This window comes from Schistocerca gregaria, chromosome 4 (assembly GCF_023897955.1).
Source record: "Schistocerca gregaria isolate iqSchGreg1 chromosome 4, iqSchGreg1.2, whole genome shotgun sequence".
NCBI lineage: Eukaryota > Metazoa > Arthropoda > Insecta > Orthoptera > Acrididae > Schistocerca > Schistocerca gregaria.
In genome coordinates, this window is record NC_064923.1 from 645,144,706 (window position 1) to 645,167,465 (window position 22,760).

At 41.1% G+C, this 22,760-nt stretch overlaps 1 protein-coding gene across 3 annotated transcripts in view; it reads left to right on the forward strand.

The window, feature by feature from the left end:
• Positions 1-21,563, forward strand: part of LOC126365835 (xaa-Pro aminopeptidase ApepP) — a 149,447-nt gene extending 127,884 nt beyond the window's left edge. For all 3 annotated transcript variants that reach the window (XM_050008467.1, XM_050008466.1, XM_050008468.1), the window contains exons 12-13: positions 16,122-16,297; positions 20,797-21,563. In XM_050008467.1, coding sequence (XP_049864424.1) covers positions 16,122-16,297; positions 20,797-20,916 — 296 coding nt within the window. In that variant the 3' untranslated portion in view covers positions 20,917-21,563. The remainder of the gene's footprint in view (positions 1-16,121; positions 16,298-20,796) is intronic.
• The last annotated feature ends 1,197 nt before the right edge of the window (positions 21,564-22,760 follow it).

Consider the following 22,760-nt stretch of genomic DNA (forward strand, 5'->3'; position numbering starts at 1 on the left):
AGACTACCTAGACAATTAATTTTCACGTTATATTAAAAGGAGAAACATTTTGTTTCATTTGAAACATTACAGACAAACAGGTTACAACTGAAATTGAAAAGTGCATTTTACTTCAGCTGCTAGTAACATCCTAGACCAGGCATTTTCAAACTTGATCGCACCTCCCAGGGGTGTTGCAGCTTTGCAGTAGTTTCAGTAGTTTCGTAAAAATAATAATTTAATTTATTTGCTTTCAGAACCATATGTGCACCAGTAGTGATATCTAATTGGCTGGCAAGCAAGTGTTGTTACTGTGATAGTGTGGTACATGGCAGTCCAGTTGTACTATATGAGCCATTTGTTTTTATTCTGTAACAATCAGTTTGAAGATTGGTTTCATTGTATGCAGATAGTTTTTAATAATTGTCACTTGTCTTCTGGGATTTGTGTTTCTCTGTCAGCATGAACAAATTTTTCTATTTAAGCACAAAATATGTTTTTCAAATGTATTGTGCAGTTCTAACGACAGGAATAGATAAATATGCTGGAAGTATGATGACAGCTACTTGAATTTGACTTTTAGATGTACTACTGTTTGAAATGAGAAATGACCGCAGTGTGTCATTTGTATCAAAGTCTGCTTTCTGATAACATGAAACTAAATTTGGAATCAAATCATGATAGTTTGACAAACAGATTGTGAACCTGATTTCCCCACAACTTAAAACAACTTTCAGTAAACAACCTACAATTCCCACAAAGGCTGTGTTTTCATCTTATAAAATCGTTTACCATGTAACAAAACACCAGAAACCACACACCATACCAAAAAACCTTATTTTACCAGCTTCTATGGAAATGGTATTTACTAGATAACAGAGTCAAATGCTGAACAACTAGCAAATGTGCCTTTATCAGACAACACTGTTAGTCATCAAATACTCAATATGGCTGATGTCATTAATGGATCATATGGTTGAAACTGCAGACAACTAGAACGATTCACAACTAATTTGTTAAATGCTGTTCATACATAACTACAGATTTCATGAAGACCTTTGCTGCAGGGAACTAACTCTTGGAACAAAAGCAAAAACTTTGAAGTACTACACTCTTTTATGAAAGGAAAAACATGAATTGGAAAATTGTGTGTACATGTGAACAGGTGGGTCATAGTATAGCTGGCCGTTACATCAGATTACCAGTTATCAAAGCTGTAAACATCATTAAGATTCTGCCACTTGAGTTGAGAGGTTTGCAATGAATGTATGTTGATAAGCAGGTTAAACATATTTCCCTAATGTATGACAATAACTCTCACTGACTTTCACATGATAGTGTCTCAAAAAGTGTGTATGAACTCAGGAAAAGAACTTTAGTAGTACTTTGTTAATGAGAAACATTCAAAGTTCTAAGAAGTTCATAGACAGTGATTGTTTGTGGAGATGCCATACCTTTGTGACGTTGAAAAACGTAATTCATTGAATGCATTCATTCAATGTAATGAGACCAACAGTCTACTACTGTCTGGCAAGATTTCAGCCTTCAGAAAGAAACTAATATTGTGAAAGAAAAAGCTGGATGATAAGGGTACACATTACATTTACCATGCCCTTCACACAGTTTTAGAAAACACTGACTTTCAGTTGGGTGAAGAAGTTAAGTCTGTGCTCATGAATCATTTTAGTAAACCCAGTGATTCCTTCCCGAAGTACTTTCCAGAAGTAGTTGATCAACACAACTATACCAAAGGATTGTTTCAGTACAGAACTTTTATCAAGACTTGCCGCTGAAGGATAAGAACAATTTATCAATATTTTTTCAGACTCCACATTGAAATTGAAGTAAGTTTGTATCACTACTGGAGTTTTGGAGCTTGAAACAGGAATATCCATTTGATAGTTTGTAACATCCTAGTTATTTGAGAGAGATTTTTCAGCACTGGCAGTCAACAACACAAAATAGAGATCATGAATGGATGAGGAGAAACAGATGTTAATTGCAGTTTCCAAACTTGTTCAGATATTAGAATAACTGATGGGGAAGAACCAAGCTCATCGTTACCACTGATTTTGTAGCAAGAATAAGATGTAATAACATTAAAAGTTGATTAAAATGTGTTATGTCAATAGTTAAACAAGAAATAACTTGTCTTTTCGTTTTTTTAACCTAAGTTTATTTACCCCACATTCGGGAGTATGATGTCAAGTGCAAAAGGAGCCACAGGTGTTTATAGTTAGGTCAAGGGAGCTGTTAGCTCAAGAAGTTTGAAAACCTCTTTCTGAAAGAAAAGTGAGATATTACCCATGGACACCCATCTCTATATGATGAAATTTTTCATTGTGTTACAATCAGAAAGAACTGCAAGTGTAGACTCATATACCATTATGTAAAGTTACTTAAGAATGCAGTAACAGTAACCACACCTGTAAACAGATTGTATTGAAAAGAGATGCCATTTTCATGGTTCCAGAAATGAAGGGATTAAAGTGACAAATGTTGCAATCATCTTATCTCTTCCATATTGTACCAAAAACGCCATCAGTAGTCCCTATGGCCGTTTTATAACTTGATAGTGGGGTAGTGCAGTCCAGTAAGGAGGCACAGTTTGGAGCACCCAACTATGTTTGCCTCAGAGAGGCTGACCAGAGCTCTTTGCTGATCCACAATTATTAATGTGATTGGATACATGGCCAGTTTATATTGTGCTTCAGTTGTGAACAAACTGTTAACCTGAAGGTCATCTGCCCCAAAACCCATCAGTGGAGTGGTACTGTGAGAAAGTATAATTTTCTGAATTGATGAGTCACTGATGTGCTTGTAATTACTAAGAACTTAATTTAATGGCTTTGAATACACAAGGTGATAAACAGATGGTTTGTCTTGTCACAGTATCTTCCCTAATGTTGATTACTTTGTACAGCCTCGTTTATGTGTTTTCTGCTCTTGTTAGGACATACTTACGTGAGATGGCCCAGCCTGCCACACTTCACACTACATTATGAGTCCAATATTCACTTATTCTGTGTGTGACAAGTGATGTGTACAGAATTCTGCCCTTGATTTGAAGTGTGAAACTTTTTGAAAGAAGGAAGATTGGGTTTACTGTCCCATCGATATTGAGGAAGCCTTTTGAAGAGAACCTGCCATGCAGTTACGTCGACACACAGTTTTAATTTGGGCTACATATCAGGAGTTATTCATTTCACAATATGCTTTTTAAATAACTTAATGCATGTGAACTTGTTCCAGAATGTCATTTAGCTGAAGACTAAGAAGTGTTAGTGCTTCTCAGCAAACTTATTTATTTGGAAGTACACAACATAGAACGATGTCTAATCATATCTTCACATGATATGACACATCCTGGTTTTTATCAAACAAATTTTGCATTTTTTGCTGTGGCCTGTGGTCTTTACTTGAAATCTTGGCTGGAATTGGCATGAGCCCTCAAGCCTGACTTAAGTTCAGCTGTGCCAATTCCAATTTTTTTTTTGCACTTAGCTTTGTTCTTGAAGGTTTCATAGATGTAAATACTGTGCAGTTATCTTCTGCAGGCCTGTAGTCTCAGCTTTGCAGTTAAGGAGAAAATGGGATCAGGTGTTCAGGTGTAATAAATGAAAAAGTTGGCCGTCCATTTCAACAGTACCCTGGATTTACTTAAGGTTCTTGCTCCATAATTATCAACTTCATGCACACTGCAGTGTAAGCCATAATATTGTGCACACCATAACATCACTAGAGTTTACATAATAAACTTGAATTTTAAATTTATCTACCAACACTGAGCTATAAATTTTCAAAAGGTAAGGACCTTTTATAAATATGTAAATTTCCAAGAAAAGTGTTTCATCAGGTTATGGATCAGTTCATAATCATGAATAGTTTAGATGGCTTTTCGGCGTTTACACAAGTGTGGTCATTGTCGAAGTAAATGAAGTATTATCTTTACATACCACAAACATTGTTGCCTCTCCTTCACGCGGGGGACTTCCCACTCTTTGGCGGGTTCATGCTTGGCTACCATGGGGCCCCAGTCTTTGCAGCATTTTTTCCCTTCCGTGCTGCATTTCTATCCTCTTGCTATTCTTTTTCCCCCTCTTGGGGAGCATGTCTGGCGTGTTAGTGGGAATGTTCCACATTGTCTCTAGCAGACATAAGAACAGTCTCACCACGGTTTCTCATTCCCTTTTCCTTTCTTTGTTTCCCTTCTCCTCTCTTTCCTCCACTACAGTATTTGAGATTCCACATCCAGGGGGTTCACAACTCTTCTGTGGATGCATGGCGAGCACGGGACCCTGAGCTAGTGCAGCTTTTTTTCCTTTCCAGGCTGCATACCTTCCTTTTCCTTATCCTTCCCCATCCTCCATCCTTCCCCCCTCCCGTCCCCTCCCATCCCATCCCATCCCCTCCCCTCCCCTCCCCACACCTCTTCCCTTCCTCTTCTCCCACTCTTTGCGAGGATGTTTGGTGCCTACATCCGGAGACAGTCGCTTGTAACTGTAAGACATAGTTCTACATCTACATCTACATCCATACTCCAGAAGCCACCTGAAAGTGTGTGGTGCGGGGTACCTTAAGTACCTCTATCGGTTCTCCCTTCTATTTCAGGCTCGTATTGTTCGTGGAAAGAAAGATTGTCGGTACGCCTCTGTGTCGGCTCTAATCTCTGATTTTATCTTCATGGTCTCTTCGCGAGACATACGTCGGAGGGAGCAATATACTGCTTGATTTCTCGGTGAAAGTATGTTCTCAAACCTTCAACAAAAGCCCATACCGAGCTACTGAGCATCTCTCTTGCAGAGTCTTCCATTGGAGTTTATCTATCATCTCCGTAACACTGTCGTGATTACTAAATGATCCTGTAACGAAGCGCACTGCTGTCCGTTGCATCTTCTCTATCTCTTCTGTCAACACTATCTGGTACAGATCCCACACTGGTTAGCAGTATTCAAGCAGTGGGCGAACAAGCATATTGTAACCTACTTCCTTTGTTTTCGGACTGCATTTCCTTCAGATTTTTCCAATGAATCTGTCTGTGCATCTGCTTTACAGACAATTTATTTTATATGGTCATTCCATTTTAAATCACTCCTAATGCCTACTCCCAGATAATTTATGGAATTAATTGCTTCCAGTTGCTGACCTGCTAAATTTTAGCTAAATGATAAAGGATCTTTCTATGTATTTGCAGCACATTACACTTCTCTTCTTTGCTCTCTATGCTAGAAAGTCTCTGTCCTCCCTTTGTCCTTCTCATTTCCTTCCTTCTTCTCTTTACCCTCGTCTCCACTGCGGCGTTTGAGACCTCTCTTCTTTCCTTTTCTTTGTTCCTTCCTTTCCTCCCTTTGTGTGTGTCTGAAGGCCGACCCATGCATTCCCACACATAGCCGGTGATGGGGTAATGCGTAATTCCTTGCCCTGGGTAGACAGGTAGGACACACATGTATCCCCTGGTAAAGGTCATTCCCAGAGTTGGGTGATTACCCGATCTGGTACCTTCCAAACGTGCCGATTGGTCCCTCTGTCCGTTTCTCAGGTGGTGTTACCTTAGGTGTGGACAATCACCTAAGGCAGTAGTGCCCTCAGCGAGGGGCCCCCATGAGGAGCACATCATCGGAGACGCCAATAATCATGGGGGATACTTTCGCAATGGTTTCCTCTACGTCTACAACTTCTGCCCACAAGAGAAAGCTAGATGAGTCTCAGCCACAGACAATTCTTCCTTCAGTGCCAAGGTTCCTAGTTGTTTCTCGGTCTGACATAAGTCAAAACTTCTACACAGTCAACCCTTTCATTATTCAGAAAGGTGTTGACACAATTGCAGGTCCTGTAAAGTCTTGTTCCTGATTATGAATTGGCACCTTGTTGTTAGAAACAGTCAGTGCCCTCCAGGCACAAAAATAGCTGGAAACTATGATGCTACACACCTTCCTTGTCCGGGTGGAAGCACACCACTCTTTAAATTCATCACACGGGGTGGTTTATACACGGTCAATCGACAGATTGGCCAGCAAGGACTTTCAAAACTACCTAACTGACCAGGGCATAAAGGTTTTACATAGTCGTAGAAAGGGTTGACAAGGACTTGTTACCGACCCATACTCTCTTCCTGACGTTTGGCAGAGTTCAACTTCCATGACACATTAAAGTGGAATATGAGATAATTTCAGTTTGCCCTTACATCCCCAACCCTATACGTTGCTATCAGTGTCAACAGTTTAATACCACCAACCAGTCGTGTTCCAATCCAGCCAAATACGTTGCATGTGGCAGGGATGCCCATGAGGGTGTGTCTCCACCTCCATTCCCTCATTGCATAAACTGTATGGGCAACCACACTGCTTCCTGAGAGTGCCCTATTTTCAAAGATGAACGAATTATTCAGGAAATCTGAGTGAAGGAAAAGGTGTCTACATTTGCTGCTTGTAAGTTATTCACCAGTCGATAGCCCACTGTGCCACCAGCAGGTAAATGTAGCACTGTCCTTGCACCTCCTCAGCCTACTGAGGAGGTAGCCACGCAGACTTGCAATCTCACCTTTAGTGCCACAGTAATTGGATCACCCGTTCACCCTCCCCACTATCACCAGCTCACTCTAAGGCTCACTCTTTATCGGCTCCTGCTAAATCAAGGGCCCCAGACTTTCAAAAAAGAGCCGAATCATGAAAATTGTTTACATACTCTGACTTTACAACCATCGAATCCTCTATCTCAACATCCTGCTTCCAAGAAGGCTCTTAAGAAACAGTTCCTCTCCTTCCATTGCGTGTCTCATCTACAGCACCACCCAGCGGTAACTGCCCTCGGCCGTCTTCCATGTCACCAAGATGCACTGCTGGCAGCCGATGAACCGGCCGATCGCTGGCAGCAAGACCTGCCCCTGAACAACCTATGGATCAGGATCTTCTGCCTTTGGCTGAATGCCATACCATGCTGTCGGCTGCTGGCTCTCAGCAGTTGTTGACAGCAACCATGTTGAGATTCTTCCCTTTTGTGTCCACCCTATGTGACTTATCCATTGGAATATCCATAGAATTCAGGCCAGTCGGGATGAATTGTCAATCCTCGTATGATCCTACACCCCGGTCATTTTCTGTCTTCAGGAAACAAAGCTACGACCCCATGATCGCTTTTCCCCCCATTTCCAATCAGTCCAGTTTGATCTCCCTTCTGTTGCTGGCACTCCGGCACACATGGGACTTATGATTCTTCTCCTTAATACTGTCTATTATCACTCAATCCCCTTAAACATTTCCTTCCAAGCTGTCACTGTCCGTCTTTCCCTTTCTGGATACACCATCTCTCTTTGTACCGTATACATTCCATCATCCACACACATGGAAAGAGCCAATCTCCTTCATCTCCTTGGTCAGCTCCCACCCCGCCTATTTGCTGGTTGGGGACTTCAGTGCCCACCATTCATTTTGGAGATCTCCAAGTCCTTGTCCACGAGGCGCTCTATTATTGACCTCTTCCACCAAGCAGATCTTGCTTGCATCAACACTGGGGAACATACATTTTTGTCTGCCTCCACATCAAATTTCATTTGGACCTTTGTTGGTACTGTTCAGCTAGCTCAACGCTTTGAATGGTTCGCTGTTGCTGATACCCACTCAAGTGTCCATTTTCCATGTGTCCTTTGATTACAGCCACAACTGCCATCTGTGCACCCAAGACACTGGAAGTTTTCCCCAAGCTGATTGGACACTTTACTCCTGTCTAGCAACAGTTGATGTCACTTTCACTGCATCGACAGTCAGGTCACTTATGTTATGGAAGTTATTCTTACAGCTGCGGAATGTTAAATACCTCATACCTCCCCTTTGCCCCGGTGCCTCCTTGTACTCCTTGCCATCGCTATAAATCCAATTATGGATTGTCTCCTTCCCAATGTCTTGGGCTCCCTCTTTGTCGATGATTTTGCGATCTACTAAGGCTCTCAATGGACCAGCCTTCTTGAATGATGTCTTCAAGGATGTCTTAATTGCCTCCACTCATGGAGCATCGAAACTAGCTTCAGATTTTCTCCCAGTAAGACAGCCTGTGTAAATTTTTGGCATCATACGGAGTTTCCTCTGCCTTTCCTACATTTAGGCCCTGTCGACCTTCTGTTCACTGATGTCTCAATAAATTCTTGGAACTTACGTTTGGCAGAAAGCTGTGCTGGTCTTCCCAGGCTGTCCAATACATCTGTCACCATAAGCGGCTACAGTATATTATATGCTCGGATTCTCTCAGCTCTCGCCTTATCCTACAAGCTCTTTATCCTGTCTACCCTCTGGTCTACTGGATTCAGGACTGCCTCCATTTGTGGGAAGCGTGTGCGAGATAGTCTCTGCAGTCGAACTCTCCTCTGTGCCCTCGGTGGATCTGCCATAAACTCTCCTCTGTGCCCTCGGTGGATCTGCCATATAAGCCAGAAATCCCGGGTTCGAGTCCCAATTGGAGCACACATTTTCACCTGTCCCCGTTAATATATATCAACGCCCATCAGCAGCTGAAGGTATTAGTATATAATTCTAATTGCCTCCACTTCCTCCACTTGGGGGGGGGGGGGGGGGGCGTGTCTCTCTAGCATTCCTCTGGATTGCAAGGCACGTTAGTATCCACGGAAACCAGGTAGCCGATATAGCGGCCAAGGCTGCAGTCTCTCTTCCTCGGCCCACTGTTTGGATGGTTCCCTTAGCCGATCTGCAGAATGTTTTATGTTGTCATGTTACTCTTTTATGGCACGCACATTGGTCTATACTTCTAATTATGGGACATGAATCCCCTTCCCTGTGCTTTGACCTCTTCCTCTTGACCACCTCGTCGGGAGGAGGTAATTTTAACTAGACTCAGGATAGGGCACTGTCTTTTAAGCCATTGACTTCTTTTAAGTGATGATCCTCCCCCGCTTTGTCTCCACTGCTCTCAACCATGGACAGTGAGACACCTCTTACTTAGTGCCCCTATTTTAATCTGCCACGCGCCCGTTTACAGCTGTCGCCTGATATATCTTCCATCACCATGCCTCCATCCTTGCTACCTTCCCTGTTTTCCTTTCCCTGTTGCTTCATAACCTGGGTTGTGAGTAACTAAATCCACTTTCCCTTCTTCCCTTTCTTTCCCCTCTCTCCTCCCCGATGAAGGAACATTTATTCCGAAAGCTAGGAACTTAAATTTTCGGTTGTTTTTTGTGTTTCTATCGGCTGTACTGAGCTGAGGTAAGTACTGGCCAGCCCCTCTATCTCTTTGTTAGTAATTGTTTCACATCTTTATATGAGATTTTCCATTAATTAGTTATATCTTCCATTTTAGCAGATGACACGTGCTTATCAGTGTCAGTGAGATGACATCGCTCATTTGAAGCTCTTTTTTGAGGAAAACAACCCCCCCCCCCCCTTCAGTGGTAGTTTTTTAAAGATGTCCTCCTGTTTTTAGTTTCTCTCCTTTTTGAGTTTTGCTCCCATTGCTGCTGATTTCCCATTCGGCTTTTTATCCTTCCACAGAATGGATGCTTATGACCATAGCAGTTTTGTGCCAAAAAAAAGTTGTTCTTTTTCTTCTTCTCCCTCTGTGTGCTCCTGACAGCCGGCCCACACGTCTAACGTGTTACAAATGTCTGGGTAAAGCACAATTCTCTGGGTTGACGGGTAGAGTCCACACATACTCCCTGATACAGGCCAGGCCCAGGGAGCTGCTACATTTCCAAATTGCCAATTGCCCCCTCTCTCAGGTATTTGGGAGATGTGACCTGAGGTGTGAACAATCACCTAAGGTGGGTGTGTAGGTTCCTCATGGTTTCACGTACTGAAGACGATCAGTCCTTTGTAATGGTAAATCCGTTTATTATTCAGAAAGGTGTTGATTCCATTGTCAGCCTTGTGAAATCCTGCTCTCATTTATGGAATGGCACTTTGCTTTTGGAGACTACTTGTAATTCTCAAGTACCTGTGTGCACACCCAAATGGCATCTTACTAAGGCTGACTGGTAGCTGTACTCCTCCGTGGTGACCTTTGAAGAACAAGATTCCCCAGTTGTGATTACCACGTGGAATATCTCACAAACGCTGTCCTTACAGCTGCAGAACTTTCCATTCCTCGCACTTCCTGTTTATCGCATTGTGTCCCAGTCCCTTGGTGAACTAAGGCATGCTGTGATGCAATTCGCACGGAGACATGCTCTCCCCATTTTTAACTGTCATCCTACAGTGGTAAACTGCATTCATGCATTCATTATAAACAGATGTGTGCAAAATGTCATCACATTCTTCGGGATAGCAAAAACGCTAGCTGGATTTCATTCACTACTTCTTTTAACAGTTCCACCCCATCCTCTGTCGTGTGGGCCAACTTCCGATGGCTCTCTGGGATGAAGATCCATTTGCCAATTTCTGGTCTGACAGTAGCAGACAATGTCATCGTCGACCCTGTTGCTATCTCCAACACATTGGGCCACCATTTTGCAGAAATTTCGAGCTCTTCCCACTATCATCCTGCCTCCCTCCATTGGAAATGAGTGGAGGAGGCTCAGGTGATACCTTTCTCTTCTCAGAATCATGAGTGCTACAGTGCCGCCTTTACTATGAGGGAGCTAGATCATGCTCTCAGTTCATCCCGATCCTCCACCCCAGGGCCAGATGCTGTCCACATTCAGATGTTGCAACACCTTTTTCTTCCAGGAAGAACTCTCTGCTTAATACATACAACCACATCTGGGCAGAGGACACATTTGCTGGATGTTGGCGTGAAGCCACCGTCGTACCAATTCCTAAGCCCGGTAAGGACAAAAACCTTTCTTCTAGCTACTGCCCCCCCTCTCTCACCAGCTGTGTTTTCAAGGTGATGGGACAGATGATTCATGCTTGGCTGGTACGGTGGCTCGAGTCTCACAATTTACTAACGACTGCACAATGTGGATTTTGAGTGTGGCACTCTGCAGCTGACCATCTTGTTACTTTGTCCGCCCTTGTCATGAATGGCTTTCTGTGGAAATCCCAGACTGGGGCCTTGTTTTTCAATTTGGAGAAGGCCTACAACACCTGCTGGAGAACTGGTATCCTCCGTACTCTATACACGTGGCACTTTCATAGCCACCTGCCCAGTTTCCTTCAGGAATTTTTAAAAGACTGAGTTTTTGAGCTGGGTGTGAGTTCTGCCTTTTTGGACTCCTTTATCCAGGAAACCATTGCGCCTCAGAGTTCCATCCTGAGTGTCATCCTCTTTTCTGTCGCCATTAACCCTATAATGTCCTGTCTCATGCCGGGCATCTCTGGCTCCCTTATCATTGACAATTTTGTCATCTATTGCAGTTCTTTATGAACCTGTCTCACAGAGCAGCATCTTCAGTGATGTCTTGATTGTCTTTACTCCTGGAGCATCGACAGTGGCTTTCATTTTTCCACTGACAAAACTGTGTGTATCAATTTTTGGCAGCGCAATTGGTTTCTCCCATCGTCTTTGCATGTTGGGCCTGTTGCTCTTCCGTTCGTTGAAACTATGAAATTCCTGGAGCTCATGCTAAATAGGAAAATCTCTTGGTCATCCCATGTGTTGTACCTGGCAGCCTCTTGTATGTGGTCCCTCAATGTCCTGTGTGTCCTCAATGGTACTTCCTGGGGTGCAGATCGAGCCACACTCCTCTGTCTGTACTGGCCCCTTGTCTGTTCAAAACTAGACTATTGACGATTTGTTTGTGTGTCTGCACATCCCTCTCTCATATGCCATCTCAACACTACCCACCATCGTGGCATCCGTTTGGCCACTGGTGCCTTTTACACTAGCCCAGTTCAGTTCAGAGTCTGTGTGCTGAAGCTGCTGAACTACCCCTGTCCTACCGCTGTGGCAACCCATCCTATGCCGTCTCCTTCGAGGATGCCTTTGATCGCCAGTATGGGTCGCATCCCTCCTGGAGTCCACTTTCATCACTTGCTCCAGCAGCTTAACTTCACACTACCTGCAACTTTCCCAGTGGGTGTGAACCCTTCACCACCTTTGCTTCGTGCGGTGGCCTGTGTTAACCTTGGTCTTCATTCCATTCCTAAGGACACTACTCCAGCCTCGCTCTATCACCCTCAGTTTCACAACCTTCGCATGGAACTTCGCAGTAGTACATTTGTGTACACTGATGGCACTCGAACTGACCCGTGGTGTCGGGTATGCCTTTGTCATTGGAATCCATGTCTTTTAGTTTCGGCTTCCAGCACACTGTTCAGTATTTACAGCTGAGCTATTCGCCCTGTATCAGGCCACGGAGCATATCCGGCAACACGGACATTTCAGTTGTGTCCTCTGCCCTGACTCTCTCTGTGCCCTTCAAAGTCTGTGTGCTGTACACCGCCCATCCATTAGTGCAACAGGCCCAGGATAACTGTCTCTTGCTCACTCTTGGTGGAGCAACTGTGATGTTTATGTAGTTCCTGGTCATGTCGGTCTACCAGGAAATGAGGCTGCTGATGCTGTTGCCAAGACTGGAGCCCTTGTACCTCAGCCCACTAGTTCCTATATTCCCACCCGTGATCTCTGTGTTGCCGTATGTCAGAAGGTGGTGTCCCTTTGGCATCGCCATTGGTCTTCCCTTCATGGGAATAAGCTCCAGATTATTAAGCCTCTCCCAGCGGCTTGGACGATTTCCTCTCAGCCCTCCCACCAGGAGGAAATCATTTTAACTTGGTTGCGTATTGGGCACTGCCTTTTTAGCCATCGTCATTTGATAAGTGGCACTGCCCCACCACTTTGTACACATTGCACCCAAGTTTTAACTGTCCGCCACATTCCTGTCAGAATGCCCATTTTTTAACAGCTTACGTTCGCACTTGGGCTTGCCGTCTGAGTTACTGGTCGTTTTAGCAAATGATGCACAGGCTGTTGACCGCATTTTACTTTTTATCCATCAACGCAATATGGTGAAGACCATTTAACTTTTAGTTTTGGACCTGTGTTTCTGTACTGTGTCTTTTGTAGCCCTTTCTCCACATCCCTGTGTTTATCTTATGTCAATTGGGATTTTTTTTAACTCCTCCCTGTCTTCGTGTTCTCTAGTTTTGACTTGGGCGCATATGACCCCAGTTGTTTTTGCACTATAAAATAAAAACAAACATTGTTGCAGTTAGTTTGTAAAGGCATCAAAGATAGTAGCCCACTGATTATTACTTAATGTATGGGTTTTACATGGCCACATTTGAGCACACAAACATCTAGTGCAAAATTTGACACACAGTGTTGTACTACCTGATTCAGTATAGAAGTATCTATTACACAGTCTGAAATGTTATAAGCCTTGAACTCAGTAGCCAGCTAAATGTAGGATTGATTGCCTTTCTTAGTTTTCAGAAAAATGTAGCACACAGCTATTACATGGCATTATTGCTCAAAACACTGAGGCAGCTTTCCCTTTGAGTATAATCCAGTTAAGTAATATCGTGAAGGGAAAAATGACCTTTTCAGTAGGATACTTCAAATACTGATCAGATAAAAAAAATGGTTTCCCACTAAGATGTTTGCTTGAATTCCATAAAAACTGATGGAAATAATTCAGTCAATGAGTTTGGGCTGAGAGTGAGCTGTGGTGATCTTCTGGGCCAGCAATTATTTGAAGCTCTCCATCTCTCACCATAAGTGTTAAGACTGCTGCAGCTGCAGCGTCTGCTGAATCAGCAAGATGATGGAATGTGTCAATAACTGTTCCACAATTTTGCATCTACCGTTGTCCTGAAACATGATAAAATCACAGTTTGTATTGCCTATATTGTGGTGTATATGTTTGTCATCAATGCACTGGTTCTGTGAAGTGCCTTGTGGCACCATGGTGATAGTTAATGTCCTATTAACAACTGTAACACAGGGGACCATTAAAAGATTTTATGCCTAAATGTTGGGGTTACAAGTTCACAGGAGTTCATTTCTACCTTTTTCTAGTTGCCATGTCTTGCAACATTAATTTAATAGGTTTTGTTCAAATACAAAGTTTAATAAATATTATACAAAAATAAATTTTGAAATGACTTAAAAATAGCCTGCTCCTAAGTGGACTTGCTGATATTGACTGTAATAGTTAACTGTGAGAGAAACAAAGGTTCACAGATACAATATAGGGGTGCATATGGCTTGTGTCGCTGTACAAGGGAAAATGGCAGCTGAATGTTGCATCCATTCCTTGTCTGCATGTTCTACTCCGAAAGATGGCATCACATTCCTGGTTGGCACTTGGGTGATAGAAGGAATGGTGGTGATGAGGTGGACGTGTTCTGGGGCGTGTTGCACAAAAGTTTGATGTATGGTATTGGAAAGGGCTCATGAAAGGTTGCTCCACTAATAGAGTGAATCTCTGTCTGGGTATTGTAGATAGTGACAACTTACGGCATTAGTGACAACTTAGGGCATGATGAGCTCGTGAAGACAACTATGCTGACTACGTAATCACTGAGAAGGTGCATTAGCAAGGTACCTCACAAGATGAAGTACCAATGTATACTACTTAGGACAAAGTGGATATGGCTGTCATTGCTACAAACCTCTGTGGCTGATAGGGGCACTGACATTCTGTCCTTCACACATAGTGCTGCCATTGGTAAAACCTGTAATTCAAGAGTTAATTACTGTGTGGTCAGAATTTCTGTCACTGCTGCATGCTATGGTGTCGTGCTTGAATCGGGTGCTAGAATTTGCCATGTACCTCCCATAAATACCACACTCCTAGTAGGGGGAAGCTGATAAGGTATAATACTCTAATGTATCACTGAGGATAATGTGGTTGGATATTGTTAATTTCCTTTTCCAAGATCCAATCCTGGCATCTGCATTACATTATATGGAGATTAAGTAGGAAAGTCACTTAAAATATTATACACCCATACAGGATGAGAATGCTTACGGGTAGGGAGAATTTATTTCTATAAAATGATTTTCAGTCCCAGTCTGTGATGCTCTCTCTTCCTTGTGCAAAGATTCTTAGTCATATAGGTACGTGTGCGCCCTCAAATATTTTCATTTTTGCCTGACATTACCTCTCACTTTGCTTGATGAAACCTCAGATTCTAAGCAAGTAATTTTACTACTTTTCGAATCAATGTAAACTCTAAGTTGGAATATCAGCAACATTAGGAAAATTATAGATTCCTACTTACAGTAGATATGTCCCTTAGAGTTTGCAGACAGGCTTTCCTAATATTGTAACCCCTTTTTAATGAGATGTATGCTGCCAATTTTCTTTCCATTTCAATTTTGCTAAAACATATGTTAGGAGAGGCTTTTAAGAGTTGTGAGTTCATCATGAACATGTTTCAGATTTAATGCTTAACAGCCTGAAATCTGAAGTGCCCTGTGAAGTACTGGGGTAGATACTAACAATTTAGTCTCAAAGGGGTACATGAATGTAATTGAAACATAATTTTGATGTAACTGATTGCAAATGGTGCCAGCAAACAGAGTTGAATTAGTCATATAGTCTTCTTCGTCAGCAATGTGAAATGTGAAAAAGTGACAGACATACAATAGAAAGCAAAAAATTAGCTTTAGATGTTAGAACTTGCTACTCACCATATAGTGGAAATGTCCGGTCACATACAGGCACAACAAAATGACTGTTGTTCCTGTCTGAGACTCGGCATTTCTACTACATTGTGAGTAGCAATATCTCCTTTCCATAATATTGTCTTTATTCCATCTTGGATTTGCTATTGTGTGATTTAGCTTTACACATCAGATCTTCAGTTTATCTGGTCTGTACTTGGATTTGGGATCTTTCTATCTTTCTCCATTGTTGGGTGTATTCACTTTTAGGACATTAGGAATGCATAGTGCGTTCTGTCCTGTGTCATATTTTTACTCTTACATCTGTAAAACCTATGTTTCTGTATGATGTACAGTTGCCTATTAATTCTAGAATAAAAAATGTTTCGGGTTTGAAGGGAAGTTACTTCTAAATATATAATACTGATTGTAATCCAAGAACAGTCCAGTTGTTTAATGAATTCTTTGTTGCCTGGAATAAATAGCTGTTAGCACCAGTACAATAACTGTGTTAAAATGATTCTTGTAGCTTGAAAATAAAGTATCAAGTTCTACGTTTCAATTAGTATGTTAGTTTATATTCTGTTTTATTCAGTGTTACATTTGTGGTTGTTAATTGTACCTCTTTGTATTGTTTCTTCCACTAGAACCAGGTTTCTATGAAGATGGAAAATTTGGAATTCGCTTGGAGAATATTTGCAGAATAGTTCCAGCAAATGTGCCATATAAATTTAAAGATCACAAATTCCTCACATTTGAAACAGTAACTTTAGTCCCAATACAGACGAAAATGCTGGTACGTGAAATGCTGGCTGATAAGGAGGTAGGTCACTATTATTAAAACTTTAAGACGAAAGGTTTAGTATGTTAATAAGTACATTTTATTCGGCTTGCGTGTTCGCCCTTTCAGGTAACTGAAGTGCTGTTCAGCAGAAGTGTGCAGCAAAACTATTTTGTCAGATAAATAACCTTAAACCTTGGTGAAACATTTTAATGACCTCAGGAATCTTACACTCACTTCCTAATGGATTTCCTCCTTAATGATTTTTGTTGCTGTTAATAAATAAAGATGAATATCAATTCTACTGTGATGTACACAATCACATTACAAGAGAGACAAATTTTCACGTTAACTTCCCCTTCTTATCCAGAGTTGAGAATGGATTTGCATACTCTTGTGTTAAGATATTCAACTAGCTCCCATGTAATATAAAACAAAAAATCTTATTAGCCACTTTTTCGACAAATTTTCTGAGTATCTAGAATCACGGATTGAAAAGTTGTGTTAGCTACATGGCAATATTATAAGTAGAATTGTCAGTACGTATAGAGGTAAAATATTTTCTTCGGAAAATACCACTTTAATCAAGTAAATATTAAGCTATTAGTAGCAGGAAAACAGAAGCTGTAAAGTAAAACTGAGGAAGCAGAAGCTTTTTTCAAAATAGATTTCTTACTAATTTACTCAATTAAATTTATGTGGGATAAGTGTGAATAGCATTAAGCAGTTTAGTGATAGTTTATTATTAATACTGTTTATATATAAAGCTTCTACAATGTCTACCCCTAATGTTAATGTACTGTGACTCCGTCCACATCCTGGAAGGTTAATCTTCTTGATAGAGTCTACAGAAAACAGTGAACGAATGAATGGATGGTGATTTAAAATGAGATCCATACCCAGCAAGAACCTGCGCATAAATTGCAGAAGACCAACACTTCTTACAGTAAAGATATGATCTAATGAGTTTGAAATCGAGAGAAGTTTTAGGTATTTTGCTGAAGCAAGTGATTTATGCTCTGCTTCTGCATTTTTTATTAAAGCATTTTTACATTTCTTGTGTTCAGCAAGTTTCTTTATTATGTGTGCCTGCATCTGAAATTGCTCGAAGAAAACTTTCATATATTTTGATAATGTAGAGTATGAAAATGTTCTGACAATTGAAAATTTATGCCATTTTGGGACTTGAAACCAGATTTCCTGATTTCTGCAAGCAGTTGCTTTAACTGTTAGGCTATCTGAACGTGATTCCAGGCTAGCCTCAAACTTTCATTAGCGTGATTCCAGGCTAGCCTCAAACTTTAATGATAATTAATGTTCCTACCTATGTTCCTACCGCTGGTCCTGATGGAATACCAGTTCAATTTTACACAGAGTACGCGAAGGAACTTGCCCCCCTTCTTGCAGCGGTGTACCGTAGGTCTCTAGAAGAGCGAAGTGTTCCAAAGGATTGGAAAAGGGCACAGGTCATCCCTGTTTTCAAGAAGGGACGTCGAACAGATGTGCAGAACTATAGACCTATATCTCTGACGTCGATCAGTTGTAGAATTTTGGAACATGTATTATGTTCGAGTATAATGTCTTTTCTAGAGACTAAAAATCTACTCTGTAGGAATCAGCATGGGTTTCGAAAAAGACGGTCGTGTGAAACCCAGCTCGCGCTATTCGTCCACGAGACTCAGAGGGCCTTAGACACGGGTTCACAGGTAGATGCCGTGTTTCTTGACTTCCGCAAGGCGTTTGACACAGTTCCCCACAGTCATTTAATGAACAAAGTAAGAGCATACGGACTATCAGATCAATTGTGTGATTGGATTGAGGAGTTCCTAGATAACAGAACGCAGCATGTCATTCTCAATGGAGAGAAGTCTTCCGAAGTAAGAGTGATTTCAGGTGTGCCGCAGGGGAGTGTCATAGGACCGTTGCTATTCACAATATACATAAATGACCTGGTGGATGACATCGGAAGTTCACTGAGGCTTTTTGCAGATGATGCTGTGGTGTATCAAGAGTTTCCAACAATGGAAAATTGTACTGAAATGCAGGAGGATCTGCAGCGAATTGACGCATGGTGCACGGAATGCCAATTGAATCTCAATATAGACAAGTGTAATGTGATGCGAATACATAGAAAGATAGGTCCCTTATCATTTAGCTACAAAATAGCAGGTCAGCAACTGGAAGCAGTTAATTCCATAAATTATCTGGGAGTACTCATTAGGAGTGATTTAAAATGGAATGATCATATAAAGTTGATCATCGGTAAAGCAGATGCCAGACTAAGATTCATTGGAAGAATCCTAAGGAAATGCAATCTGACAACAAAGGAAGTAGGTTACAGTACGCTTGTTCGCCCAATGCTTGAATATTGCTCAGCAGTGTGGGATCTGCACCAGGTAGGGTTGATAGAAGAGATAGAGAGGATCCAACGGAGAGCAGCGCGCTTCGTTACAGGATCATTTAGTAATTGCGAAAGCGTTACGGAGATGATAGATAAACTCCAGTGGAAGACTCTGCAGGAGAGACGCTCAGTATCTCGGTACGGGCTTTTGTTAAAGTTTCGAGAACATACCTTCACCGAAGAGTCAAGCAGTATATTGCTCCCTCCTACGTATATCTCGCGAAGAGACCATGAGGATAAAATCAGAGAGATTAGAGCCCACACAGAAGCATACCGACAATCCTTCTTTCCACGTACAATATGAGACTGGAATAGAAGGGAGAACCGATAGAGGTACTCAGGGTACCCTCCGCCACACACCGTCAGGTGGCTTGTGGAGTATGGATGTAGATGTAGATGTAGATTTTCCGACACTACTACTATATTCCACAGAATATATGCTAATAGCAACTTTGGGAGCACATATGTAATGAATATGAATATGTTGTGATGAAATATGGGTTCAAGTCTTGGTCTGGCACAAATTTTCAGTTGTCACGGCACATCGATTAAATTTCACATTTCGCATTCCTGAACTGTTCTCTACAGTACACTCTAGGACCAAAAAAAAAAAAAAAAAAAAAAAACAATGGTGCACCACAAAGGAAACTGAATGGGATGGAAAATGGTAGACATGATGTACATGAACAGACAAACAAAGGATTACAATTTGAGCAAATTTTTATGGTTTATTCAACCCAGAACTTCACAAATTGAGCAACTCTATAATGCATTGGTCAACATCTGGCTCCTATGCAAGCAGTTATTTGAAGTGGCGTTGGTTGATAGTTGTTGAATGTTGTCCTGATGGATACTGTGCAAAATTCTGTCCAGTTGTTGCATCAAAATTGCAAGCTGGTTGGTAAGGGGTGCCAATAATGCTCCAAATGTTCTCAGATGGAGAGAGATCTGGTGACCTTTGTGGGCCAAGGTAAGGTTTGGCAAGCATGAAAACAAACAGTAGAAACTCTCACCATGTGTGGGTGAGCATTATCTTGCTGAAATGTAAGCTAGCCATGGAGGGCAACAAAACAGGGCATAGAATATTGTCAACGTAATGCTGTGCTGTATGGGTGCTGCAGATGACAACCAAAGGGGTCCTCCTATGAAAAGATACTGCAACATGGGCCATGACTCGTAGTAGTCAAGCTGTATGGCAGGTGACAGTCAAGTTGCTGTCTGGGTTGTCTCCAGACAGGTCTTCAGCCTGGAATCTCGTTTACTTGAGTAGAATTGTCTTAAGTGATGAGTTCCACTTCGAATTGAGCCTCGATCACCAGCAAAGTTGTTTCTGGAGATGTCCCAGACAGTCGTGAGAAGTCTGCCATATGGCGTGACAACCATGTGTGATGGTCTGGGCTGCCGTTCATTTCGTAGCAGGTCATCTTTGGTTGTCATCCACAGGGCCCTTACAGCACAGTGGTATGCCTTCATTGCCAGTCATCGTGGGCTCACATTTCAGCAAGATAATGCCCTCCCACACAAGGTGAGAGTTTCTACTGCTTGTCTTCGTGTTTGACAAACACTATCTTGGCCAGTAAGGTCACTAGATCTCTCCCCAGTTGAGAACGTTTGGAGCTTTATGGCCAGGGCCATCCAACCAGCGCAAACTTTTGGACAGAATTAGGCACGATATGTCAGTAGTTTATCCAACAACTGTGTTAATCAATGCCCAGCTGAATAGCTGCTTGCATAAGGACCAGAGATGGACCAAAGTGTTATTGATTTGCTCAGTTTCTGTAGCTCTTTCTCTTGAATGAATCGTCAAATTTTTCTGAAATTGTAATCATTTGTTTCTTTGAGCATGTACATGTTGTCAACCGATTTCCACCCCATTAGGATAATTCCTACATGGTGTCATTTTCTTTGTCTTAGATTGTATTTCTAAGTTATGCCATTGGGCAATAAATTTGCATGAAATTTGAAGAGAAGTAATAGAAGTTTTTCTAAGCAGTAGCCACATAAGAAAATAATTTTTTACAAGATTAGTTTACACTTCCTGTGAAAAATTATTTAAACGCACAGGAATTTATAGACAATGGAAATGTATATGGAATATGTCTAATTTTATAAGGAATATTTATTTTTAAATTTGTCCTAGGTGGCCTACCTAAATGACTACCATAAGCAGTGTCGTGAAAAAGTTGGTCCCCTGTTGAAGAAGATGGGTCACCACGAAGCATGGGAATGGCTTTGTCGTGAAACAGAACCAATTGTTTGATTGCTACAAATTTTGTCTTCCATTTCAATCAATTTTGTGTTGAGCCAAAGGGTTACAGTTCAGATATGGTGGCATTATCTCATTTGGTTGTATTGCTGTCTAGAAGTATTACGCATTTATAAATGTTAAAATGTGTGATCATTTCTCTTGCATTTATATTAACGAAAAGTATGTTTGGTATAATTTTACTGGCAAAGGCAATTTCAAACTGTATTTTATTCATACATTATTTAACTATGGAAATCCCAAAGAACTTAAAATGTAATATATGCCATTCATATTCTGTTTACAGCTCGTATTTGGATATATTCTTGTAATTTTTAATAAGAGTGTCCTTTTTAAAAATAATACATATCATATTTTCAGCAAAAATAAATGATTTGACTGTGCCATATATTGAGTAAAGCTATATGATGAATGGATATTGAGTCTTTAACTGTGATTATGATGGGTGCAGAAACAAAATTAATGTGCATTTTGAAACGGTAACAGACTGATTACTGGTACATAGTTTGCAATTTTGTACTTAACAATTAACACACAAAAACAATTGTACATATCAGTAAAATTTTAGAAGTTGTTTTATATGTAGAGTCTGTACCATATTATATTCTTTCATAATAAATATTTCGGTTTACAAAATATAATCTTTGTTAATTTATTTCTACATTTCAAAATTGGCCAGTTGAAAAAAATCCAAGTCAATATAAGATACGTAATGATGGTCATGTCTTCATGTTACTGAAAAACTATGAAACTGAAAAAAAATATTAATGAAATTGAAACTTTTGGTATCTCACATATTGTTCCAAATAGTGTGCAGAATATACCAAGGGGAAAAGGTAATCAAAGTTTTAGCTGGAAGCTAGTACTTGTTAACCATTACATATAAATGATCTAAGAAACAACTATAATTAATAAAACAACATAAAATGTGTAGCAACTCCCTAAACCTGTGTTATGAATTAAATAGTTAAACAAGAACCGGCATGGATAAAGCTATGTATTTCTCTTTAATAATTTAACGTTTTGGACGACTTGGAGTGGTGTAGTATGTGTGCAAACTTCAACTTCTTTAACAATATGACTTACTTTAGATGGTCGGCCGACTTTCCTAGCTGGTTAGCCTGCTGCTGCAAACTCCCTTTCTGTTCTTCTCTGTAGTATATTACTGGGAACAGAACTCTTTCTACTTATAGAAATAAATAGATGCACACAGTTTCTTTTGCTTTACTAAATGACATATTTAAAGATCAGACTTTTACAAATCTCACTCTTCACATGAAAGTCTCCTTGCATGCCCAAACGTTACAAATACAGTTACATATAAAACAGAGTTGGCCTGCTAACCCCGACTCTATTATACAGAAATCATACACCTGTCTTGCCTCTAGCAAGTTAAAGTGAAAAATTACCAAAAATCTTTTTCCAGTCAATTGTTCTTTCATCACTAACAATAGTCACAGTTACAAGAGAGCTCTGCCGTGCGCTTTCATTACGAGTTCCATGGACCGACCGACAAGTACTTGTTGGTGCCGTTAGACCGCCATGGCTACAGTCTTCTCACGATAAACTTTAAACCTACACAGACACACACACACACACACACACACACACACACACACACAGAGAGAGAGAGAGAGAGAGAGAGAGAGAGAGAGAGAGAGAGAGAGAGAGAGAGAGAGAGAGAGGTGACACACAGTAGATAGGGTTCCTTTCTCCCACTCACATCTAAAATATCGTGTGTTCGAGACAGTGAAAGGTCGAGTGGTTCTAGAATTTGTGCCGAAATTCTCCCAGTACTACATAACCCCCCCCTCCCCCCCTCAGATTGAACACGCGAT